Raw genomic sequence first — 21,116 nt, forward strand, 5'->3', positions numbered from 1 at the left:
GGGAGGAGGGAATGGTTGTGGAAGTTTATGATGCGAAAGACAAATACCTAGCTGTTTACTTTATGTTGCTGCCAGGCCGGCTGGTCCTGGGAGCGGCGGGTTGCGATAATTGAGTAATGACAGATCTTTTATTGTGCCTCTTGTGCCTCTATCACTGCTTCCATCATCATCAAACACAAAAGCTTGCCAGCAGCTTTTCCAGGGTTCGATTCGTAAGTGTCCTGTGCTTGTACACTGCAGCTGTCCAAGCTTTTCTGCACCCAGGAGCTTGCATCGCAGCGAAAGCTCAGGCCTGACATCAGAGTCACGTGACACCAACTTTTGCAGATGCGACCAGGACCTTGACAATCGCGACCAAATCCTTCAACCGCGACGCAACCGCCTTTCAACCCCCAAATCTTCCGCGAACAGACGACAGTATTCAAGATGTCGGGCTTTGGAGAGTACACGCCAAACATGGCTCCCCAGGATGCCCTGATTGTGCGCCAGGAAGCAGAGCCCGACCACGCCGTCGTCCCCTACACCGGCGAAGACCTCGCCCGCCCGAAGCTGGGGCCCGCGAACCCATTCAAAGACGAGACAAACACCACCCTGAAGCGCAAGAACGTCCTCACGGGAACAGCGGAAGAGACTTTTCTGTCAGAACATACCTTCCGCAGCAAGCACCGCGCGATCGAGCGGAAAGGAGGACCGGAGCGCGAGTACCAGACGGGCGAGGCGGTCAAAGAGGAGGCGGCGAGGATACGCTCCGGGCGCGAGAAGAAGGGCGACGCGTCCATTGCGGAGGGCGACGGCGCATACGTCGGCCCCTGGGCGCGGTACCGTCGCGAGGAGTACGAGGTCGTCCGCGAGGGGGAGGAGCTCGCGAGCGATGAGGAATACGAAGAAGTCACGGACGACGACGATGTGGTGGAGAGCGGCACCGTCGTGCGCGCGCCCGAGGCCGCCCTGACTAGGAGGAAGGAGGTCGAGGAGATGGGCGAGGAGACGACGACGTTCCACGGCGCCGCGGAGCGGGACTACCAGGGCCGGACGTACATGCACGTCCCGCAGGACCTGGACGTCGACCTGCGCAAGGAGATCGGCAGCATCACGAACTACATCCCCAAGAAGCAGATCCACACGTGGCGCGACCACAGCAAGGCCGTCACGGCGCTGCGCTTCTTCCCGGGCTCGGGCCACCTGCTGCTCTCGGCCTCGGCGGACTCGACGGTCAAGATCTGGGACGTCTACCACGAGCGCGAGCTGCTGCGGACGTACTCGGGCCACTCGAAGGCGGTGGCGGACGCGACTTTTAACAACGACGGCACGCGGTTCCTGTCGGCGAGCTTCGACCGGCAGATCAAGCTGTGGGACACGGAGACGGGCAGCTGTCTGGGCAAGTTCTCGACGGGCAAGACGCCGCACGTCGTGCGCTTCAACCCGTCTGCGGAGCATGCGCATGAGTTTGTGGCGGGCATGTCGGATAAGAAGATTATCCAGTGGGACACCCGCGCCGGCAACGAGATTGTGCAAGAATACGGTATGTTTCTCTGTGTTTTCTCTCGCTCCCGGTATATGCTAACATGTATGCAGACCACCATCTGGCCGCAATCAACACAATCACCTTCGTCGACGAGGGCCGGCGCTTCATGACGACCTCAGACGACAAGTCGCTGCGCGCGTGGGACTACAACATCCCCGTGCCGATCAAGTACATCGCAGAGCCGTACATGTACCCGATGACGCGGGCGGCGCCGCACCCGAGCGGCAAGTACGTCGCGTTCCAGTCGTCGGACAACCAGATCGTCGTGTACGGGGCCAACGACAAGTTTCGGCAGAACCGCAAGAAGTCGTACCGCGGGCACAACAACGCCGGCACGGCCATCGACGTGGATGTGTCGCCCGACGGGCAGTTCCTGGCCAGCGGCGACACGCAGGGCTACGTCTGCTTCTGGGACTGGAAGACGTGCAAGATGTACCACAAGCTGAAGGCCGGCGACCAGGCCGTCACGTGCGTCGCGTGGCATCCGCAGGAGACGAGCAAGTTCGTCTCGGCGGGCGCGGAGGGGGATATCCGGTACTGGGACTAAGAGGGGGGAGGCTCTCAGGGGTTAAATCCGGAGAAGCACGCGGGCTTTCTTGTATTTTTGGTAGGCATTGCTTGGCGTTGGGAGAAAAAGGGAATGCAAAAATTTGGACCTGCGCGTATGTTGCGCGCAGTATGCTACTTGTATGGCTTTGGTGCAAGCACTCTCAACCAGTCACAACTAAGAGATGGGCCGAATGGTCTAGTTGGTAAAGCATCTCTAATAACTTAAAACCAATACCACCCGATGAGTTTCTGGTTACTCTGTTGAGGGTAGGGGCGCTCAGTTCGAATCTCGCAAAAAAAAAAAAAAAAAAGCGAGGAGGGCCTAACGGATGACCGTCGCGTTATCTTTTGTCATTTTGATCTGATTTATTTTTGATGTAGAAGCAGTCCATCTTTAAAAACGAGGTGTTGCTGCTATTTTCTTTTAGTGAGGCTCGTGATGGGATGTTTGTTCCTTCCTTGATGGTGTACTAAGGTGAGGTTGAAGATGTCCGCACCTCCACAGACTCCTTCCCGCTTTAGATCTCAAAACGCCGCCTCAGAGCTAGAAGCAAGTCAACTTCTAGCAAATTAGCTTCCACTTGACTGCTGCAAAAATAGAATAGCTTGAGATCTAGTCAATACAGGCTATTTCCTCGGGCACACGGAGCGCGCCGGTGCAGATGGCTGAAGTAATCCGACGCCTCCTTCCCGCAAATCAGGTGGTGCAGTCATCGACGGGCCATTCTTGGTTGAGCTACCCCAAACGCATGTCTCAACTTTTTGTCCCGCGCATTGAACATACCTCGACCTTCCTTTTTTTTTTTTCTCTGCCTTCACATCATACCTCTTATCACCTCACTCACGAAAGAAACTGGGCAATCACATGTTCGTCTGATCTTCTCATACCTACCGTCCGTCACGGAAGGCCATCGTTTCCTCAGCCTCCGACAGTCTTGTCTCTCTCCTTTCTTCCAGGCTGTCACGATTTCTCCGAATAGCACCGGCGCGCAGAGATGGACTCAATGTACTTCGACGTCTTCCCCGCGAACGACTCAGAATCCAGCAGCGACGAGGAGGACAACGAGTGCGCGCCATCTCTGGAGATCCCGTGTGCGCGGTGCAAGGACAGGAAGCATCTCTGCAAACGATGCAAACGGCGCCAACAAATCTCGAGCGCTGGAGCGAGAAAGTCGTCGCTGGAGAAGGCCTGCTTCCCTCCCCGCGCGGCCAGCTCCGACGCTCCCGCCCCCGTGCCCGAGGTGCTCCTCCCGTCACCGGACGACGAGACTCCTACGCCCAGAAACGGCGCAGCGGCCCCGGTGTACGCGGCCATGTACACCGCCTCGCCGTCCTGGATGTCGACTTATACGTCAAGCACGTGCGCCACAACGTACACGGCGGCGCATGAGCGGTCGCAGCGCGAACGGGGGCCGCTTCTGGAGGTTACGGGCCAGCACCAGAGGAGGAGGATGCAGCCCCGCCGGCCGCGGATGAGTGAGAGGCGGCGGTCTTCTGGGTGGCAGACGAGCGAGGTTGAAGGTTGGGATGAGAGGGAGATTGAGGGAGCCGGGAGCTATTGGGATGTCGAAGGGGCGCGGTGGGAGGAGCAGAGGATACGCACGCCGGAGCGGAGGGCGCAGAAGAGGGTTTGGCAGAATGAGAGGGTGCAGCGGGCGCCGGTGAAAGGGGTCGGAAGGAGGAGGAAGTGGGATGAGCAGAAGGGGGAGCTTCGATGGAGGTCGCGGCCGCTGGTTGAGCCGTTGACGCCGAGGTATGTTCATGATGTTGTGATGGTACACAGGGCGAGGTTGCTAGAGATGGCGTTCGTGTCTGGGAAGGGCCATTCGAGGGTTGTGTTTGGCATGGCGTATGCTAGGGGAACGGCACACGCGAGAGGTCTCTTCTGTCTGCCTGCTCCGAAAGGTGAGCCTTCTGGAGATGGGCCCGGGATTACGTGGATGGAAGGGATATGGAATGGGATGGTTGGTTGGTTATGGGGGACTGAAAGGGGTCCTGCTGTCGACTTGAGGGACATAGACTAATGCTTCAATATCTAGGGGAATCAACTATGAGCGTCTAGATGAACTGAGAAATATTCTTGCCATCACTTTGAGGGGACCAAGGCACGAGAAAATAAGTACAACTCAGCCTTTTCCACCATCCCTTTCACATCCTTCATTTGCCTATCCCGGCAGACTCCTATTGACCTTATACGTTAAGTGTTCTGTTCCCTCCGTTGTCCAGGCTCTGCTCTGTTTAAATGTCAGCTTGGTGGCCCTCATCATCATCCTCCCCGTCTTCGTCCTGCCTGGCGTCTTGATGAAGGCTACATGTCCCCCCTCCAGCCCCGTCCTCTACTTGTTCCTCGACTGAATCATGACTTGTGTTGTTTGTATTCTAACCTTCTTCTTGCTGGGGCTCTTCGTCCTTTTCTTCCTCGACTTCGTCTTGCTGGAGATCGTGCTGTCCCCCCTGACCCCCTTCCTCGCCGGCCCGTGAATCGTCGCTCGTGTTAGATCCCTCTCCTTGTTGTGGTTCTCCATCTTTCTGTTCCTGTACCTCGCCAGCTTGCTGCACCTGGTTGTCTTGATGATCGTTTTCGACCTGCTGCTCATTCTGTCGCTCATCTTGTTGCTCATTATACTCCTCATGTTCTTGATACGGTTCTTGCTGCTGCTGGCTTTGCAGGCTGTTATCTTGCTGTTCGCCGTGATGTTGGTCGTCCTTCTGTCTGCCGTCTTGTTGACCATCATCTTGTTGACCATCATCTTGTTGACCATCATCTTGTTGACCATCATCTTGTTGACCATCATCTTGTTGATCATCATCTTGTTGACTATCGTCTTGCTGTCGGCCATCGTCTTGCTGTCGGCCATCGTCTTGCTGTCGGCCATCGTCTTGCTGTCGGCCATCGTCTTGCTGTTCCTGATTTTGTCTCTCATTCTGCTGCTGATCCTGCTGTGGAGGAGGAGCCGACTGAGATCCACCATTCTCCGTCCTCGCAGCCTTGTTTGCCGCTCTCTTCGCAGTTTACGTCTTGTGGCGCGCCTCTCTCTACTGCGCCGCCGCCTCTCTTCCTTTTCGCGGCCACTCTCTTATCCTGCGCTTCTTGTCGTCGCGCTGCGTCAGCAGCCTGCTTCGCTGCCTCTCTCCTCTTCCTATCCTCTTGCATTTGGTTGAGATTCCTAAGTCCGTAACGAGGATGAGCGTGCCGAGGAGGTTGTGGGTTGTTCTGAGCGGGAGGAGGGGCGGGAGCTGAAGCGGGAGCCTTGGACGCCGCCTTTTTGCCCTTCGCTTTGCCCTTTGTAGTAGGCATCGCGTTCTTTGCCATGGCATAAACCGTTGCGCACTCGATGACACTGACGTTGTCGATTTCCATCATCTCTGTGTCGCTATCGCTGGAATGATCGCCAGGACGGGGAACTACAGGTCTGATTTCAGCCGAGGGCGACGGCTTGCGGCGCTTGGAACACGGAAGCGCGTCAACCTCATCTTCATTTTCGTCATCCCGCGAATGCTTATACTTGACAGAGCTCCCCTTCGCGCCTCGCAAGGGATGAGCGCGCGCTTTCTTTGCCAGCCCCGTGGGACGACAACCACGCTCCGGTCTGCAGAATGCGGGATGATCGCTGGTCCAGGTCCCACGAAGCCCGTTGCGCAGCGCGTCCTGAATATCTTCGAGATCCTTGCGGATGCTGCTGATGCGCATGGAATCGACGTCCTGACGCTCAGAGATCATGTCCATGCGGTCGTCCAGCGATTCCTGCATGGCTTCAGAGCCAGACTGGCGGCTTTCGATGCGATCCTGACGGTCAGAGAGGATTTGCATGCGCACATCGGTGTTGACTTCCCATGTGCGGCGCTGGGTAGGCGAGGGGACGAGATGGTTGGTCCCGGAGCCTGGGGATGGGGTCCGACGGAAGCCGAAACCCGCAACATAGTCGTAGCCTGGCTCTTTGTAGTCCGGGAGGCTGCTAGTGTCGTACGAGTGAGTGGGTGTAGACGAAGGTGAATCTCGCACGTATTGAGGAACGGGGGCGTTGACGTTGAGATGGGAGTCGAGGTCAAAGGACATGGCGACGTCTTGGGGGCTTTCGGGGTGGTTCATGTCGGAATCATTCGAGGTGTTGGAACCCAAACTCATTTTAAAATGATTCGAAATCGCACTCGGTGTTGATCAATTTGATTATGGATTAGATATTGATGCTGTGTTGAGTGATACTCGAGGAATATTATTGTGTGAGTGCGAGTTGTGAGCTGAGTTGAGATGGACGATTGAGCCGGCTGGAACCTGTGATATATGGTCGTCGAAATCTGCAAACCAAGCGAAAGAACAATGCTTGGCAAGTCACAATTGGCTTTGTCAGTGGAGAGTTGCCCGCTAACTGCACGAACACCTCGAGTTGCCTTTGTCTAGATGAGGAATGCTGTTGGGCAAGGTCAAAGTGGCCGGCTTTGATCCTTGAACAGTCGCGGTGTAAGAGATATGGCTCCATTGTTTTTGTTTCTAGTGCATAAATCAGAAAACAAAATCTCAAGGCCCTATGCGACTTTGAACAAAGGCGCCTGTGCATGTCGCCTCGACAAGCAGGTCCCTTATTGTCTATCACATTGGGTGAGCACTGATCTTTCCTTTACATCTCATAGGTCTGCAGTATGGTCTTTCATGGATATGGCTAGTATTCATTGGCCGGTTTCCAGGTCAGCCTTTGACTTGACAGGAGTTGTGACCATGAGGTCGATGAGGGAATAGGCGACCTCGGCCGCGGCTAGGACCGTTGTTTCGCCTGCGTTGTCATAAACAGGTGCCACCTCCACTACATCGGCGCCTACAACTGAAAGACCTTCTAGACCTTCGAGAATTGTGAGAAGCTCTCGGGTTGACCAGCCTCCTGGTTCAGCCGTCCCGGTAGCTAATATGTGTTAGCATGCATTTCGCGGAGCTTAAACGGGCCAGTCGAACATACCTGGAGCGAAAGCGGGATCAAGGACATCGATGTCAACACTGATGTAAACCTTGGAGTCACCGACACGTTCCTTGATCTTGGAAATAACGCCCTGCGCGCCAAGCTTGTCGAGGTCCCGCGCAGTTACTATCTCAAAGCCGCATCGAACATCGTTTCTCAGATCACCCTTTCGTCTGATAAGAGGGGCCCGAATTCCGGCATGGATGGAAGTATTCAGAATGAGGTGCTAGCGGTGTCAGTCGTGGTCTACTGTAAGTTTTCTCCAGGTTTGATTACTTCTTCATGGGCAATATGTAGGAAGGTACCGTGGTTGAGGCCGCTAGCAGCAAGTCAGTCTCAAAGACAAGTACATAAAGAGTGACTTTTCAACTCACGCATAATCTGATATGCCTCCACCTGAAAGGCTTGAGTATAAGCATCGACACATATTTCAGTGAGATGCACTTACCAAGAACGGAAGGGTCCCACGTATCTGAACTCCAGTGTCAGCAACTGGTGTCACCGAGGTCAGTGGTCGTTGAGACAAACCAATATGACTATCAAAGTGAATGACAGAGACAGGTCCCCATTTCTCATACGTCGACCGAAGAGCTGACAATGTCGTCGTGTGGTCGCCGCCTAAGGCGAGAATCCTAGGTGTGACAGACACAGCCGAGTTTGCTGCTGGTCGGCCGGAGATGCCCTTGTCTTCATCAGCATCTTGTTCCTGGATTTGGAGCTAAAAACCTGTCACCTTGTGTGCCTTGTCAAGTCGCTTCAGTGAAACGGTGTTATCCAACCATGTAAGACGTGCATCACCACAGTCGACCACTCTAGCCCAACTCTGCAAGGGGTCACGGCCTATGAGGACGGTCAGCTAGACTGCCGACTTGTGCGGGCCGCTTGGGGGGAAAAGCCGACCGGTGAAAATGTCCCATTGCCCAGGCCCTTTTCTCTGGCTGCCCATACGAATGGCCGGTGGACCAAATCGAGCTCCCGGGCGGCCAGTAGTTGTCTGTTGCATGCATCAAGTCAGATGTACACGCCGATTAATGTTGGATTCGGGGTGGACGGACTGTATCGTGAGGGGCACCGAAGATGGCAATGTCATATAATTGACCTTCGGCGTCCCCGCCAGAGAAGCAATCCACAAACGGCAGATTGGCAAAGGTCTTCAGTCCAGCGATGGTATCGGCACCGGAGATGTCGATGTCGTCGTCATTGGTTTGAAAGGTCAAGGGCATCTGGCCGTGAGGGGAATTGGCCAGGACCCGGTGGGGGAGCTGCCACGCAGCTGTGCCTTGAAGGCCAAAAAGAGCAACGAGGAGGGCATGCATCGTTGATAACAAGCTCTACGACTGGACGGCTACTAATGCGAATTTCCTCGGTAGCCAATTTCTAGGGGAAAAAGTGTAAAATCTCTCAGGATGGACATTGGTAGCGCGCCCAGCGCTGTACAGGCGAATCACTCCTATCGGGGAGACGCAGCGAGCCGAACATTACCTAAGGAGGTTCCTTCATCCGTCCCTCCCTGCCTCGTTCCTTATCGTTGTGCATATCTTATAGGTCTGCACTAATCTCTTCGATCAAGGAAAGAACGACCCTCCGTCAGGCAGTTGCCGGGGAATGAGAAATAGATGAGGTTTCCTTCCGTGAAACTCGAGCGCACGATGTTTGCCGGATGCTCGGTGCCTCGGGTGTCGTCGCGACTTCATCCAGACAACAATCCTTCCGCGCTGCCATCTCCAAAATATCAACGTCGCATCACTCACCTAAGATGATGGCAGCAATCGCTTGACCTACCTATTGTCCTCTACGAACTGCATTTTTAGCACTCCTCTCTCTGCTATCTCTATCTCCGAATCAGGAAACTACTCTCTTCCTGCCTATCCGCCCCACCATGAATCTCCGATTTGGCGGAATACGAAATGAAAACATCCGTCTGAACCAGATTGACCATGATGGTGCTGTTGACGACGACGATGCAAACGAAGGTCCTCCAAGGCCTCTCCCGAAGAGCAACTGGAGATCCATCTCGAAATAGTGGATCGACGAATACCTCCTCGTCGTGGTCTGCATCATCGGGGCGATTGCCTTGGGAATCATTTTCAAAAGATTCGATAAGGATTTGGTACCAGTGCTGCCCTTAGGCGTCGACTTCGACGTCGTCATAGTCGCCATGTTCACATGTGTCCGCGTTGCAATGAGTGGCATTGTCGAATCCTGCATCAGCCAGGCCGCTTGGATTTGGGTTTCTGACGCGCGCCAAAGCCGTACCCACGACATGCGTGCAAGATTGGAAGACTTCAAGATATACGACGAAGCCTCGCGTGGTCTGTGGGGGAGTATCTGCCTCATTTGGCGTCTGCGGGCAAGGTAATGGATGCAGCACCCGACACTCTTGATCAATCCCATGGTTAACTCTGCAAAACAGGCACCTGGCATGCATCGGAGCCTTGATTGTCATCTTAGTCCATGGACTTGAGGCATCCTCTCAACAGCTCTATCAATACGAGCCCAGACCATGGAAAAACGAAACAGCAGGTCTAGTCGAGCCTCCCCCGAGAAGTGATTTGTAGGACTTTACGGTAACGCGGGCACTTGATCCTCGTAAGTAGATGCCTTCTTGTCGCTTCACTTCTTCTGACAGTACGCAGTGCCGGCTCTAAACGTATCCACGAAAGCCGCCGTTTATAGCGGCATTTTCTCGCTTGATGTCAAGGATATCGGAGCCGATTGTAAACCGGAAAACCATACCTGCACATGGGAAGCCGTTCCAACACTTGCGGTTTGCGGCGAATGCAACCAACTGAGCGTCGACACTGTGTGCACCGACAAGTCACAGACTTGCAAGTACAGGACGCCATCTGACACTTCATTCGATGTCGCCAACTCACCGAACACGGAAAAGTTCAAGGTGACGAACTCGCTTGACGGTGTCTTCCATCACATGAACTCAACTTCACGCACCTACATCAACGTATTTGATTTCCTTTGGGTGTCGAGAACGAGGCGGAAGACCAAGATCCTTGCACACGAATGCGCCCTGTGGTTCTGCATGAAGACTTACACGATCAAGGCTGGTGACGGTGGTTTGAATCAGACAGTCCCCGAAGACAAAAAGTGGCACACGACACGCTTTAAGAAGGACAACAGTGCGCATTTCGGCGAGTACGTTTTCATTGACATACCGGAGGGAATGAACGTTACGAATTCATCTCGATACAGCGTCACCAAGGAGGCATTGGCGGCACTACAACGGTTCACAGATCCCCTGCTTGAGGGAACGTACGAAAAGCAGTACGCCATCATCAACTTCTCCTCGGATTGGGTCGAGGGTCTCTACAACGCTCAAGGGAACCTCAAAGACTGGATCGGTCGGTTCAGCACCAGTCTCACGAATGAGGTCAGACTTCATGGACATGTTCGAAACAGGCGTAAAGACTGGCAGCGGTACGGCTGTCCGGCAGTCATGGAAAGGCAGATGATTATCGTCGCGTGGTGGTGGCTCATTTTCCCGACGGCTTTGATTGTCATCAGCATCTACTATCTCTTCCACACCATTATCCGGGGAGCCCGCGATGACATATCTGTGTGGAAGAGCGACTCGTTGCCAATGCTGTTCTGCCGAATCGATCCCTCGATCCTCCTGAAAGTCGGCGATGGCATGGACCTGCCCAACGGGTTGGACAAGCGCGTCGGGGACGAGAAGGTGTGCCTGTTGAGAGAGGAAGATGGCGATTGGGTCTTCAAGCCGATCGAGAGCGAAGAATCATCGTCGGATTCCGATTCTGAGGGAGGGATCTCATGGTGATCCTGGCATTGGATCGACATCAGAGTGCATTGATACATCAGATCGAACCTAAAACAAAACGGCAGTGCGGGTGAGGCAGTTGAATATGACGGAATGGACCTGTCAGTTCCGCGTCTGGTGTGGTGCTTCGTCCCTTGAGGTGGGTTGCGTGCGGAAATGTTCCGAGATTCGGGGTTCGGAGAGGCACTAATGACTCGACCTGCATGGTCAGTTGGAGAGAGTTACATCGCTGGTGATTGGCTTTCGGCGCCGAGCTCGTGTGGAGAAGCTCTGGGATGTCTCCCTTCGAGACTCGGCTGGTGTCATCGGCAAACGATTTCCTGACTCTCATTTGCTCTGTCAATTCCCATCCCTCCACTTCCAGCCTCGGCCTTCTTCTTCGAGATCGAGCCTCCAGTTCGTGATGCTGGACAGCGTTTTGCCAAGGGACATGGATATACGAGTCAGCAAATGAAAGCCGTCCAGTTCCGATCAATCCGATTTCACAAACCATGCCGCCGGCGCAACGGACGGGGACGGGGAATAGCTTCCCCTGGTCCTAATTTCCGGCCGCGAGCTGCATGCCCCCCAAGCTCCGTGTCCACTGTCCAGGACGAGTAGTCCACCGCTATTGATATCCCCAGACGTGTAGCGTCAAAGGATCGTCGACGGCTCCAGACCCCCAGACTTTGTCTCCAGAAATTCCATGCAGTCTCCCCTCTTCCCCACACCCCGCAAACTGCTTTCCGTGTCCCGTCCCCATCCTCCGTCTTCGGTCCATCCTGATCTGGGAAGTTGAACTTTTCCCGACATCCTCGTGTGTTTTCTCGACCCGTAGTCACTGCCGATAGACGAGCTTCACCTCGGTCAGTCCTGCTCTCTCCACGGATACCACGCAAGCATATACAGTGTCCCGGCCGAACCCACATCATGGCAACTGAAGCAGCTGCTGCGGAGTCTACCAAACCCAAATCACAGAGCAAGATCCGGAAGCGCGCTCCCAAGGCGTGTCTGTCGTGTCGCGCTCGCAAAGTGAGGTGTGATGTCTCACAGCGTGGCCGTCCGTGTATGAATTGTTATCTCGACAGCGAGACATGTGTTGTTACAGGGAGAGCTTCGAGATTGTAAGTGGAATCGCGAGTACTAGCGTTTCTTGTACTGTCGCTGACCGTCTACAGCCGGCGAGCTCAGCAGAGAGATGACGCCGCGAACGCAGACAATGCAGAGGCGTCCTACCCGCCGTATGGCGCCGAATCTGGAGAGCATACTCACGATGTCGACCCCATTGCGGCAACAGGCAGCGACGGCAAGACAATACCATTGAGTGAACCCAATGGCCAGCATCACGGTCACGACCACTCTCACAGTGACGAATCATCGCCATTAGCTGCGGACAATGACCGACAAAAGAGCCCGACGGCGCACAAGAACACTTGCCGGCATGAACATGGCGGCCATGGACACCCCGTCAAGCCCTCGACCGCAACAGGAGCGAGCTTTGAGTCTCTCCCGGTCGGTTCGTTGCCTCTGAATAGCGCCCCTGGAGGACAGCTATCTGCCGACCAACGGCACCTGAACCTGGACGTCACCTTCTCGTTCTACCCGTTCCTGGCCCTGGGCAACCTTCACAACATCCCTCCTCAAGATGTCAACTTCCTCGAGCTGCAGGGCTGTCTAAGGATACCGACGCGCGCGATTCTTGACGAGTTTGTTCAACAGTACTTTCTCCACGTACATCCCCTCCTCCCAATGCTCAACGAGGGGGACTTTTGGGACGTGTATTGCATGAACCCGAGCAGTATGCCAAGCGACCGATTGTCGCTACTTCTGTTTCAAGCGATGCTCTTCGCTTCATGTAATGTGAGTTTCACTAGAAGACAGCTCTCAAAACACCTCACTGACCTCACTTCAGTTCGTCTCCCGCCAAACAATAAAGACCCTGGGCTTCGCCACAATACGGGCCGCCCGCGCCGCGTTCTACAGACGCGCAAAGCTCCTCTACGACCTCGAATCCGAGTCCTCGCCCCTCGCCATTTCCCAAGCCGCGCTCCTCCTCTCCTTCTGGTCCCCTCCCTCATCGCCCGCCTTGCGGAAGCAAAACACCGCCTGGCTCACCATCGCCATCCAGAATGCGAAGACTGTCGAGGCGCACCACTACGCCACCCGCACCGCACCCCCGAAGAAGCGCAACCTGCTTAAGAGGCTGTGGTGGTGCTGCATCATCCGCGACCGCATTGTCGGCCTCGGCATGCGCCGTGGCGTCCAGATCACCCGCAGCCACTTCGACTTCGACGCCAACGGCATCCTGGGGTACTCGGACTTCGCGGACGAGATCGAGCGCAGCAGGGTGTACAACCCTGGCACGAAGCGGTGTCTCGCCGAGATCCTGGAGCAGCTTGTTGAACTGTGCGTCGTGCTGACGGATATTCTCATCCTGGTGTTCCCGCTGGACGACAGCCCCGGCTGGGGCCGGGAGATGCGCGCTGAGGAACAGGACCGGGTGCGCGGGTGTAAGATGGCGCTGCGGAGGTGGTACAAGGGCGCCACGCTCAGATTCCCCATGTTCGGGGGCGGCTCCGTCGCGAGGATGAAATCGCCGGGGAATGAGTTCCAGCACGATTCCGTGATCTTGTACACCAACCTGATGTACATGTACTATCAGTAAGTTGCCCTCCTTTCTCACATTTCAAGCATCGTCGCTGACATCAACAGCTCTTCACGCGTGGTCCTCAGCCATCACGAAGTCCTACACCTCGCAATCACGGCCGCCGCCCCTTCTTTCAGCGCTATACCCACATCAGACCTCGTCATCATCGGAGAGAACCGACACGAGCTCCAAGACGCAGCCTCCGGTGTCACGGAATGCTTAAAAGAACTCATCCATCTGAGGCTAGCCCGCTGGCTACCCATAAGCGCCGTCGCATGCACCGCCCTCCCCCTGGTCCTACACATCCTCGACGTGAAGCTCTCCGCCTCGTCGCGATCATTCGACCCGAACACGCAGTCGGCGCTGAAGCAGCACCGCCTCAACATCCTCATCGAGGCCATGAAGACGTACCAGCCGCAATACGATGGCGTCGATTGGGTCAGCGAGACGATACGGCACATCGTCAACCTGGCACAGATAGATTCGGCAACTGGGGAGGCTCCTGCGAGCGCGAATGAGGGCGGCGCCGTGATCGCGGACTGGACGGACATCCTCGCGTCGCAGCCCAGCTCTTACCTTCGTCTCGCCTTGACAATGGACCTATCCCTGAGTAAGGGGCGACTCCCCGAGGACGGCGACTTTCCGGTCACTCTCCGCGGCCTGTTCACGGGCGGTTTCAACCCGCTCAAGGCACTCCTCGAAAGGAAACGGAACGAGAGCAGGGCGGGTCTCGGCGCTCTCGGTGGCCTTGGATCTACAGCGTCGATGATGGACTTTGAAACAGGCACGCTGCGGCCCGGCCTCTTCCGCATGGAATCGGGTACGGTGACGGTCATCCCCTCCGACGAAGACAGCAACTCGCCCACATCGCAGAGCCAAGACAGCGCGACGGACGGGACCTCCCCACGCGGGAACGGCGCCGGGGGCGACGTAAGTATGGCGGACCGGCCGCCCTCGGAAGGAATCGACGGGCTGGCCGCGGAGGTGCTGGCGGCGTTCCCGCTGGACGACCAGTCTGTCAGCGTGGAGGGCGACTTTGACGGGATGTACTTTGACGGGATGCCCGGGCACGACGGGCCGAACGGGTGGATCGAGACGGCGTGGGGGGAGCTCACGCACGGCGGGGATGACAGGACGGATCGGGATACGGCGCGGGTGTTGCTTGAGGCGCTGCGGGAGGGGGACCTGGCTGAGTGTGCTGCGTGATGTGGGATGTCTATGGAGGGTATGACTAGAATGATGATAATGACTTGACCATCGCATACGTCAGACTTTGCAGTAGTCTCACCATGAGAGTGAAGATGCGCGGCCAACCAAAGAAAGGGTCCATTACATGCACGTCTTGCGGCCGGCATTCAGCGGCCAATGGCAGTTCCTCAGGAGAGATTGTCCGGCACATCAATTCCCTTATCTCATGCACGACTCCCCCGAGAGACGGAAACATACGAGATCTGCGCCGTGCAGGGCGGAAATGCCCGGGGAACCGCGTTGGGAGTGCAGTCTGGGAAAGCAGACCCGTCCCCCGCAACGTGAGGTTCTCCGACCCCGGATTGCCCATCCCCCACAGACTGGCCTTCCCCGGAGCTAACCCCGCGATGTCAGGGGCGGGGAATAGGCCGGGAAGATGTCCTGGCCAGGTGACATGAACGTGCTTTGGCGAAATTCAACGGTAATGACTACATATACCGCGAGAATGAATGCTCAGCTAGATCCCATCATATCTTTCGGGCAGTCCCTTGATCATTAATATTTACTGAAGAGCCTGGGTATACTCCCCTCGTCCCCTCATGATGGACGTCGAAAAGGCTGGCTCCATTGCCCACGAGTCCATCAAAGAGGATGTATCCCAAGAGCAGAAAGGCGGCGTCGAGCACCCCATGCCGGAGATTCTGAGGTCTCTCTCGGCGGCGGAGTACAGGAAGACCGGCAGGAGAGCGACGTTGAAGATGGACATCATCATCATGCCAACGCTGATGATTACCTTCATCCTGAACTTCCTCGACCGCAACAACATCGCCGCGGCTAAGCTGGCCGGGATCACGGAGGACCTGCACTTGTCCGAGACGCAGTATCAGACCTGCGTCTCGGTTCTGTTTGTGGGATATAGTAAGTCATCACCGCACATCTCACGGAAATGGAGGGGATCTGGCTAACAACCGATGACAGTCATCATGCAGATCCCGTCAAACATGATTATCAGCAAGATCAAACTACCAGGCGTCTATATCTGCTGCGCCATGTCGCTCTGGGGCATTGTCACGGCGGCGCAGACGGTGGTCAAGAGCTTCGCCAGCCTGGCGGTCGCCCGGTTCGCCGTCGGTTTTGTGGAGGCCGTCTTCTTCTCAGGCGGTCTCTTTTACCTCTCCCTCTTCTTCAACCGACGGCAGTACGCTCTCCGCGCAGCTCTGTTCTACTCGGGGTCCCAGCTGGGCAACGCGTTTGGCGGTTTGCTCGCAATCGCCATTCTGAAGCTGGACGGCAAGTACGGGCTAGAGGGTTGGCGCTGGGTAAGCAACCACCACACTCACTCTTCTCTAATCCCGTGTGACTGACATCAACAGCTTTTCCTCGTAGAAGGCGTCGTCACGGTCGGCCTCGCCCTCCTCTTCGCCTTCATCCTCCCCAACTCGCCAGACGGCATCAAGTCCCTCTCGGCGACAGAACGCGCATGGGTCAAATTCAACTACGAAAAGGACCAAGGCCAGAGCGACGACCGCTCCGAAGTCTCGGCGCGGCAGGGCTTCATGCTGGCCGTCCGCGACCCCAAGACGTGGCTCATGCTCGCGACGCTGTACTGCATCTTCACATCAGCAGGCGTGACCAACTTCTTCCCGCCGGTGGTTGCGACGCTGGGGTACTCGCGGACCGTGACCTACGCGCTGACGGCGCCGCCCTTCATCCTCTGCTGCGCGACGATGCTCGCCAACGGGTTCCACTCGGACCGCGCGGGCGAGCGGTACTGGCACGTCGTGGCGCCGCTGGGGGTCACGCTCGCGGCCAACGTCATCGCCGTGTCGACGCTCAACGTCGGGGCGCGGTACACGGCCATGATGCTGATGCCGGCGTCCTTCTACGCGGGCTCGACGGTGCTGCTGTCGTGGATCGCGGGGACCATCAACCAGCCGGTGACGAAGCGGGCGGCGGCGATTGCGCTGATCGTGTCGGTGTGTAATACGCCAAACGTGTGGACGCCGTACCTGTACAACGGGGCGCCGCGGTATTTCGCCGCGTTTACGGTGAATTTGGTGGCGGCCGGGGCGGCGATTGTGACGGCCACGGTGACGAGGATGTATCTGAGGAGGGAGAACCGGAAGATGGATGATGGGAGAGAGCTGGGTGTGAGCGGGCCGACGGCGGCGCAGCGGGCCAGTGGGTTTAGGTACATGCTGTAGATGATATGGGAGATGTGGAATGAAGAAGGACGGCTCAAACCAGTTGAATAATGAGTCTGTGTTGTAGACACAAAACATCAACTAACACAACAACATGGTAATCGTGATGTGGTCATGGACGGTCGAAGACGGAGAAAGACAGCCAGTTGATGGTGACCCAGTGAAGCCCATTGCGTTGGGGCCCTGACGTGCCCCTCTCCACACAGGCTGCAGCGCCCTTCTGACCCCTCTGCCAGTAAGAAACAGGGGGTTGGTCAGTCAGTCCCGGCTCCTTGATTTCACCTCGGCTGCCCGTTTGCATCTAGATGATGTTTGCCAACTACACGCATTCGAGACGGCCTTCTTCAAAAAGCGATTAAAGTGCTTGGGAATGCTCAACTAGTGCCCTTGGACTACAAATGGATCGCGCTGCTTCTGCCCGAGCACCACCGCTGAAGATTGTTCCGTACCAAACACCAGGACAAACAGCCGGCCAGAAACGCAAACGGAGAGGCACTCACGGTGACAGCCAGAATGGACCATCTTTGAAGATTAGGAATGCCTGCATGACCTGCAGAGAGTGAGTTGCTTTATTTCACAAAACATATCCTAATACTAACTCCCTTTAAAGAAAGAAGACTCGCTGTTCCGGCCACCTACCATGCATCCGCTGTCAGCAGCACGACCAGCCATGTCAGTACATGCCGACGACAGCATCGCCGTGTCCTCCAGAAAGACGCCCAAGAGCAACACCCTCAGCACCATCGCCAATCGCAACGGCGACAACAATCTCTTTCGAGCAGCAGCACTCACACGGCGCCCAGCCAGACAGCCTTCATGACTTCTCACCAGTTCAATCGTCACCACCGGCGAATGGGACCTCCAGCGAGACGCCCGACGGGCCGCTTCAGGAGGACCAGTACGGCCACTTCCACGGCGGCGCCTCCGACTTTGCCTTCCTCCACATGGCCAAGCAGAAACTCGCCCGTCTGCCGTCAATGTCGATTCACTTCTCCGACTACCCACTCGCCGAGTCCAGCAACTTGCCACCGATTCTTCCTCCGAAACCTGTTGCCGACAGGCTGATGCGGACCTTCTTCGACTTTGGCCTGACCACGTCGCGCTTCGTGCATGAGCCGACTCTGATGGAGTCCTTTGAGAAGCTCTACAGCGACGGCCAGGGCGATAGTCTCAACAATGACAGTCTAGCCCTGGTTTACATGGTACTGACGCTTGGTTCCCATTACTCGAGAGTCAACAACATGTATTGCGGTTACTCCTCTAGGTACGACATGGGCGAACATCCCTTACAGTTCTGACTGACCCTTATGAATGAAGCGTCCGATTTTACCACATGGCCGACCGCCAGCTTCAAAGAGAATCCAGTAAGATCACGTTTGCATCTCTTCAAGCGAGACTCCTCGCGACACACTACCTGCTGAACCACTCGCGCATGCACGAAGCCTGGTCCTCCTTCGGCATCGTCGTCCGCCACGCCCAAGCCCTCGGCCTTCACCGCCGTTCCGTCGGCCCGTTGAGCAATTGTATCACCCACGAGTATCGCAAACGACTCTTCTGGGCCATCTACGTCAACGACCGAATCATCAGCAGCATATTCGGCCGTCCATGCGCCATACACGACGATGACATTGACCAAGACGAATGCGCCCTGGCCAACGACGACGACATCACTGCAGCGGGTTGCCGAGTAAGCCCTTACGGAGAGTTCTGCTCTGCCGCGGCACTCATCCACTACGCTCGCCTCTCCAGGATATTAGGCAAGATCCTCAGAAAGTTCTACAGTCCCGCCGCCCGGAGCAACAGCATCACCCAGCTGCACCAGTTTGCGGCCGAGTTCGAAAAGAGTCTGCTGGACTGGCAGGACAATCTGCCCGCGTACCTCAACTACGTCGCCCTGCCCCCATCAGCGCTATCTACAATGACCCAACGCCAGACTTGCACGCTGAAACTCATGTTCGCGCACGCCAGTCTCCTCCTCTACCGCCCTTTCATTCTCTACTCCATGGACCCTGCCACCGGATCTGTGTCAAGACTCGAGCAGTGGGTCAAGAGATGTCACGACAAGTCCATCGAAGCGGCCAGGGTAGTCGTCAACGAGTGCCGCTACCTCTGTCAGCGAGGCCTGTTCTCGAGGGCGTTCTGGCTGGTCAACTACATGCAGTTCGCGGCGCTGGGCACTTTGTACATGTATTCGCATCTGTGGCCCGAGGCGACTCATGTCAGGGAAACTGCAGAGGAGGCCATGGCTGAGTTTCCTGTCGGCGTGCAAGGCGACTTGGTGGGGCAGCGGTATGTAGAGATACTCAACGAGTTGCGAGAGGTGACGGCGAAGACACCGTCGGCCGGGATGGATATGCTGGCGAGTGCGTGTACTGTTGACGAGATATCAGCGTTTGAGACGTCCTTGATGGACTTTGGTGGGCCTTGGTCGAATCTCTTCTTTGACACTTCGGCTATTGATGAGTATGTTGACGTCGAAACCAGGTAGTCGACTACGTGGATCACCACCGGTTGGTATTTTACTACTCTCGTACCAACTGGAGTTCAGGCCAATACAGTTCCGGCCGTGCTTTGGCGGGAAAACTAGCCCGCATCGAAATGATGAGACCCCAACTTTGACATCCCGAATCTGCGTCATACTCACGGCTTCTCCGGGGAACGGTGTCCAAATTACCGGATTAGGCAATCGACTGCTTCCCCGGGAGTCAACCCCGCCCCTGCCTCCGGGCAATGATTCGGGGAACGATGCCCATTACTGTATTCGGCAATCACTCAAGGCACCGTCTCCCCCTCCCAGCTGACCATTCGAATCGAAAAGATTCGAGGACATAAAGACGGAAGATGCACGCAGGACTCCAAGATGGATATACGTCAGCTCAAACACAAATGCTTTGCCTTCATAAGCAAAACTTTCTCGGCTACCATTGATACCTTAGTTGTGTCCAAATACATCAGACAAGTCGTCAACATCGCCAACATGACTGAAGTCCTTGGTTACAGCGCCCCTGACATTCACTCAAAACCTGTCTTTTCACAGGAAAAGTCCGTGGTTCAAGACGACGAGAAGCTCTCGCTGCACGGTAACGGCGGTGTCCTCGACGATGTGAGGCTGCTCCAACCCGTTTACCCCGACACTCCCATCGAGGAGATCCAACAGAGATACTGGCAAGACGGTGTCGTCTGGGTACGCCCCTTCCTCCGCTGATTCCCACATCCACTTACTCACTAACACACTCTCATAGGTCAAGGGCCTCCTCAACCCGGACATGGTCAACAAAATGCGCTCAGACTACCTCACCTTCGTCGACAACGGCACCGGCATGCTGAAGCCCGGCACCGACCCCGCAGACGGCATCTTCTCCGGCCTCGACTGGCGCGAGTTCCTCCTACCCGGCGCCGTCCGCGTCGCCTGCGGCCTCAAGGACGAGGGCCCCTTCGTCGACAACGCCATCGCCAGCCACAGCGCCGCCTTCTACCAGGACTTCAAGGACACCGTCGGCCGCGAGCTCGAGCCCTTCGTCGGCAAGCTCGCCGGCTTCGAGGAGAGCTGGTGTCTGCCGAGGTCCCTGCTGCGGTGCGCCGTGCCGGGGGGCGAGACGACGCCCGTGCATTACGACCAGATCTTCCTGCGCGCGGGGCCGCCGACGAGCGTGACGGCGTGGGTGCCCATCGGCGACGTGGAGCTGGAGGGCGGCGGGCTGATTTACCTGGACCGCTCGGCTGAGATCGGGAAGAAGTATGAGCAGGACTTTTCGAGGGTGAATGCGGTGCTGCCCGACGCGGACAGGATCTCGGCGTTTAACAGGAACATGGAGAAGGGCGGGTGGCTGGATAGGAATGCGAGGAGGTTTGGGGAGCACTGGTCTCGCGGCTGGCTTGTGGTGAGTCTCGCCTTGTTGAAGATTTCTTGTGTTTACTGACGATGGTGTTTCGTAGGGGGCGTACGAGGCTGGTGATGTGGTGTTTCATACTCCGTACGCCGTCCATGCCGGGGCGATGAACCAGTCGCCAAAGGGCCGCATCCGCGTGTCGACGGATTTGCGGTTCGTGGATAAGACGAAGCCGTATGATGAGCGATGGACGTATATTGCTTACTCCGAGAACGATCCCAATGTTGCGAGCAGGCAGCCAAAGAAGTCTGATTAGGAACACGGGTGATTTTGCTTTGTAAATCTACGCCTAAATCCGACTCTGCTACTTCCATCTGTAATGACAAGCGTGTTATATACTATTCCAGAGACCCTGCCGCTCGTTTTCGGATTTCATAAGATGCTATCATCCC

The 21,116-nt window shown here is 56.2% G+C and overlaps 10 protein-coding genes across 10 annotated transcripts; 7 read left to right on the forward strand and 3 right to left on the reverse strand.

Annotated features, from left to right (window-relative positions):
* Positions 1–426: 426 nt before the first annotated feature.
* On the forward strand, positions 427–2,072 carry prp17 (Pre-mRNA-processing factor 17; the record flags this gene model as incomplete). Its single annotated transcript, XM_036643249.1, has 2 exons — positions 427–1,522; positions 1,576–2,072. The coding sequence occupies 2 exons, from the start codon at positions 427–429 to the stop codon at positions 2,070–2,072; spliced, it is 1,593 nt and encodes a 530-aa protein (XP_036491977.1).
* Positions 2,073–3,069: 997 nt separating this feature from the next.
* Positions 3,070–4,098, forward strand: CGCS363_v011401 (uncharacterized protein; the record flags this gene model as incomplete). The annotated part of the gene is made up of 1 exon (XM_036643250.1): positions 3,070–4,098. One exon carries the CDS (start codon positions 3,070–3,072, stop codon positions 4,096–4,098), a length of 1,029 nt encoding a protein of 342 aa, XP_036491487.1.
* Positions 4,099–4,410: 312 nt separating this feature from the next.
* On the reverse strand, positions 4,411–4,968 carry CGCS363_v011402 (uncharacterized protein; the record flags this gene model as incomplete). The annotated part of the gene is made up of 1 exon (XM_036643251.1): positions 4,411–4,968. One exon carries the CDS (start codon positions 4,966–4,968, stop codon positions 4,411–4,413), a length of 558 nt encoding a protein of 185 aa, XP_036491978.1.
* A 26-nt stretch (positions 4,969–4,994) lies between these two features.
* Positions 4,995–6,200, reverse strand: CGCS363_v011403 (uncharacterized protein; the record flags this gene model as incomplete). The annotated part of the gene is made up of 1 exon (XM_036643252.1): positions 4,995–6,200. The coding sequence occupies one exon, from the start codon at positions 6,198–6,200 to the stop codon at positions 4,995–4,997; it is 1,206 nt and encodes a 401-aa protein (XP_036491979.1).
* A 539-nt stretch (positions 6,201–6,739) lies between these two features.
* Positions 6,740–8,339, reverse strand: CGCS363_v011404 (putative agmatinase 1; the record flags this gene model as incomplete). Its single annotated transcript, XM_036643253.1, has 9 exons — positions 6,740–6,969; positions 7,024–7,249; positions 7,300–7,342; positions 7,398–7,419; positions 7,472–7,495; positions 7,552–7,705; positions 7,757–7,863; positions 7,924–8,017; positions 8,079–8,339. 9 exons carry the CDS (start codon positions 8,337–8,339, stop codon positions 6,740–6,742), a joined length of 1,161 nt encoding a protein of 386 aa, XP_036491980.1.
* A 563-nt stretch (positions 8,340–8,902) lies between these two features.
* Positions 8,903–10,816, forward strand: CGCS363_v011405 (uncharacterized protein; the record flags this gene model as incomplete). Its single annotated transcript, XM_036643254.1, has 4 exons — positions 8,903–8,971; positions 9,047–9,378; positions 9,437–9,570; positions 9,660–10,816. 4 exons carry the CDS (start codon positions 8,903–8,905, stop codon positions 10,814–10,816), a joined length of 1,692 nt encoding a protein of 563 aa, XP_036491981.1.
* A 909-nt stretch (positions 10,817–11,725) lies between these two features.
* On the forward strand, positions 11,726–14,648 carry CGCS363_v011406 (Cutinase transcription factor 1 beta; the record flags this gene model as incomplete). Its single annotated transcript, XM_036643255.1, has 4 exons — positions 11,726–11,919; positions 11,974–12,655; positions 12,708–13,456; positions 13,508–14,648. The coding sequence occupies 4 exons, from the start codon at positions 11,726–11,728 to the stop codon at positions 14,646–14,648; spliced, it is 2,766 nt and encodes a 921-aa protein (XP_036492273.1).
* A 584-nt stretch (positions 14,649–15,232) lies between these two features.
* On the forward strand, positions 15,233–16,834 carry CGCS363_v011407 (putative transporter; the record flags this gene model as incomplete). The annotated part of the gene is made up of 3 exons (XM_036643256.1): positions 15,233–15,548; positions 15,609–15,949; positions 16,004–16,834. The coding sequence occupies 3 exons, from the start codon at positions 15,233–15,235 to the stop codon at positions 16,832–16,834; spliced, it is 1,488 nt and encodes a 495-aa protein (XP_036491982.1).
* A 398-nt stretch (positions 16,835–17,232) lies between these two features.
* Positions 17,233–19,322, forward strand: CGCS363_v011408 (putative transcriptional regulatory protein; the record flags this gene model as incomplete). The annotated part of the gene is made up of 3 exons (XM_036643257.1): positions 17,233–17,393; positions 17,445–18,098; positions 18,152–19,322. 3 exons carry the CDS (start codon positions 17,233–17,235, stop codon positions 19,320–19,322), a joined length of 1,986 nt encoding a protein of 661 aa, XP_036491976.1.
* Positions 19,323–19,811: 489 nt separating this feature from the next.
* Positions 19,812–20,980, forward strand: CGCS363_v011409 (uncharacterized protein; the record flags this gene model as incomplete). Its single annotated transcript, XM_036643258.1, has 3 exons — positions 19,812–20,018; positions 20,077–20,715; positions 20,771–20,980. The coding sequence occupies 3 exons, from the start codon at positions 19,812–19,814 to the stop codon at positions 20,978–20,980; spliced, it is 1,056 nt and encodes a 351-aa protein (XP_036492264.1).
* Positions 20,981–21,116: the final 136 nt, after the last annotated feature.

Source organism: Colletotrichum siamense (genome assembly GCF_013390195.1).
Source record: "Colletotrichum siamense strain Cg363 chromosome Unknown KSG_Cg363_contig07, whole genome shotgun sequence".
In the NCBI taxonomy this organism is placed as follows: Eukaryota; Fungi; Ascomycota; class Sordariomycetes; order Glomerellales; family Glomerellaceae; genus Colletotrichum; species Colletotrichum siamense.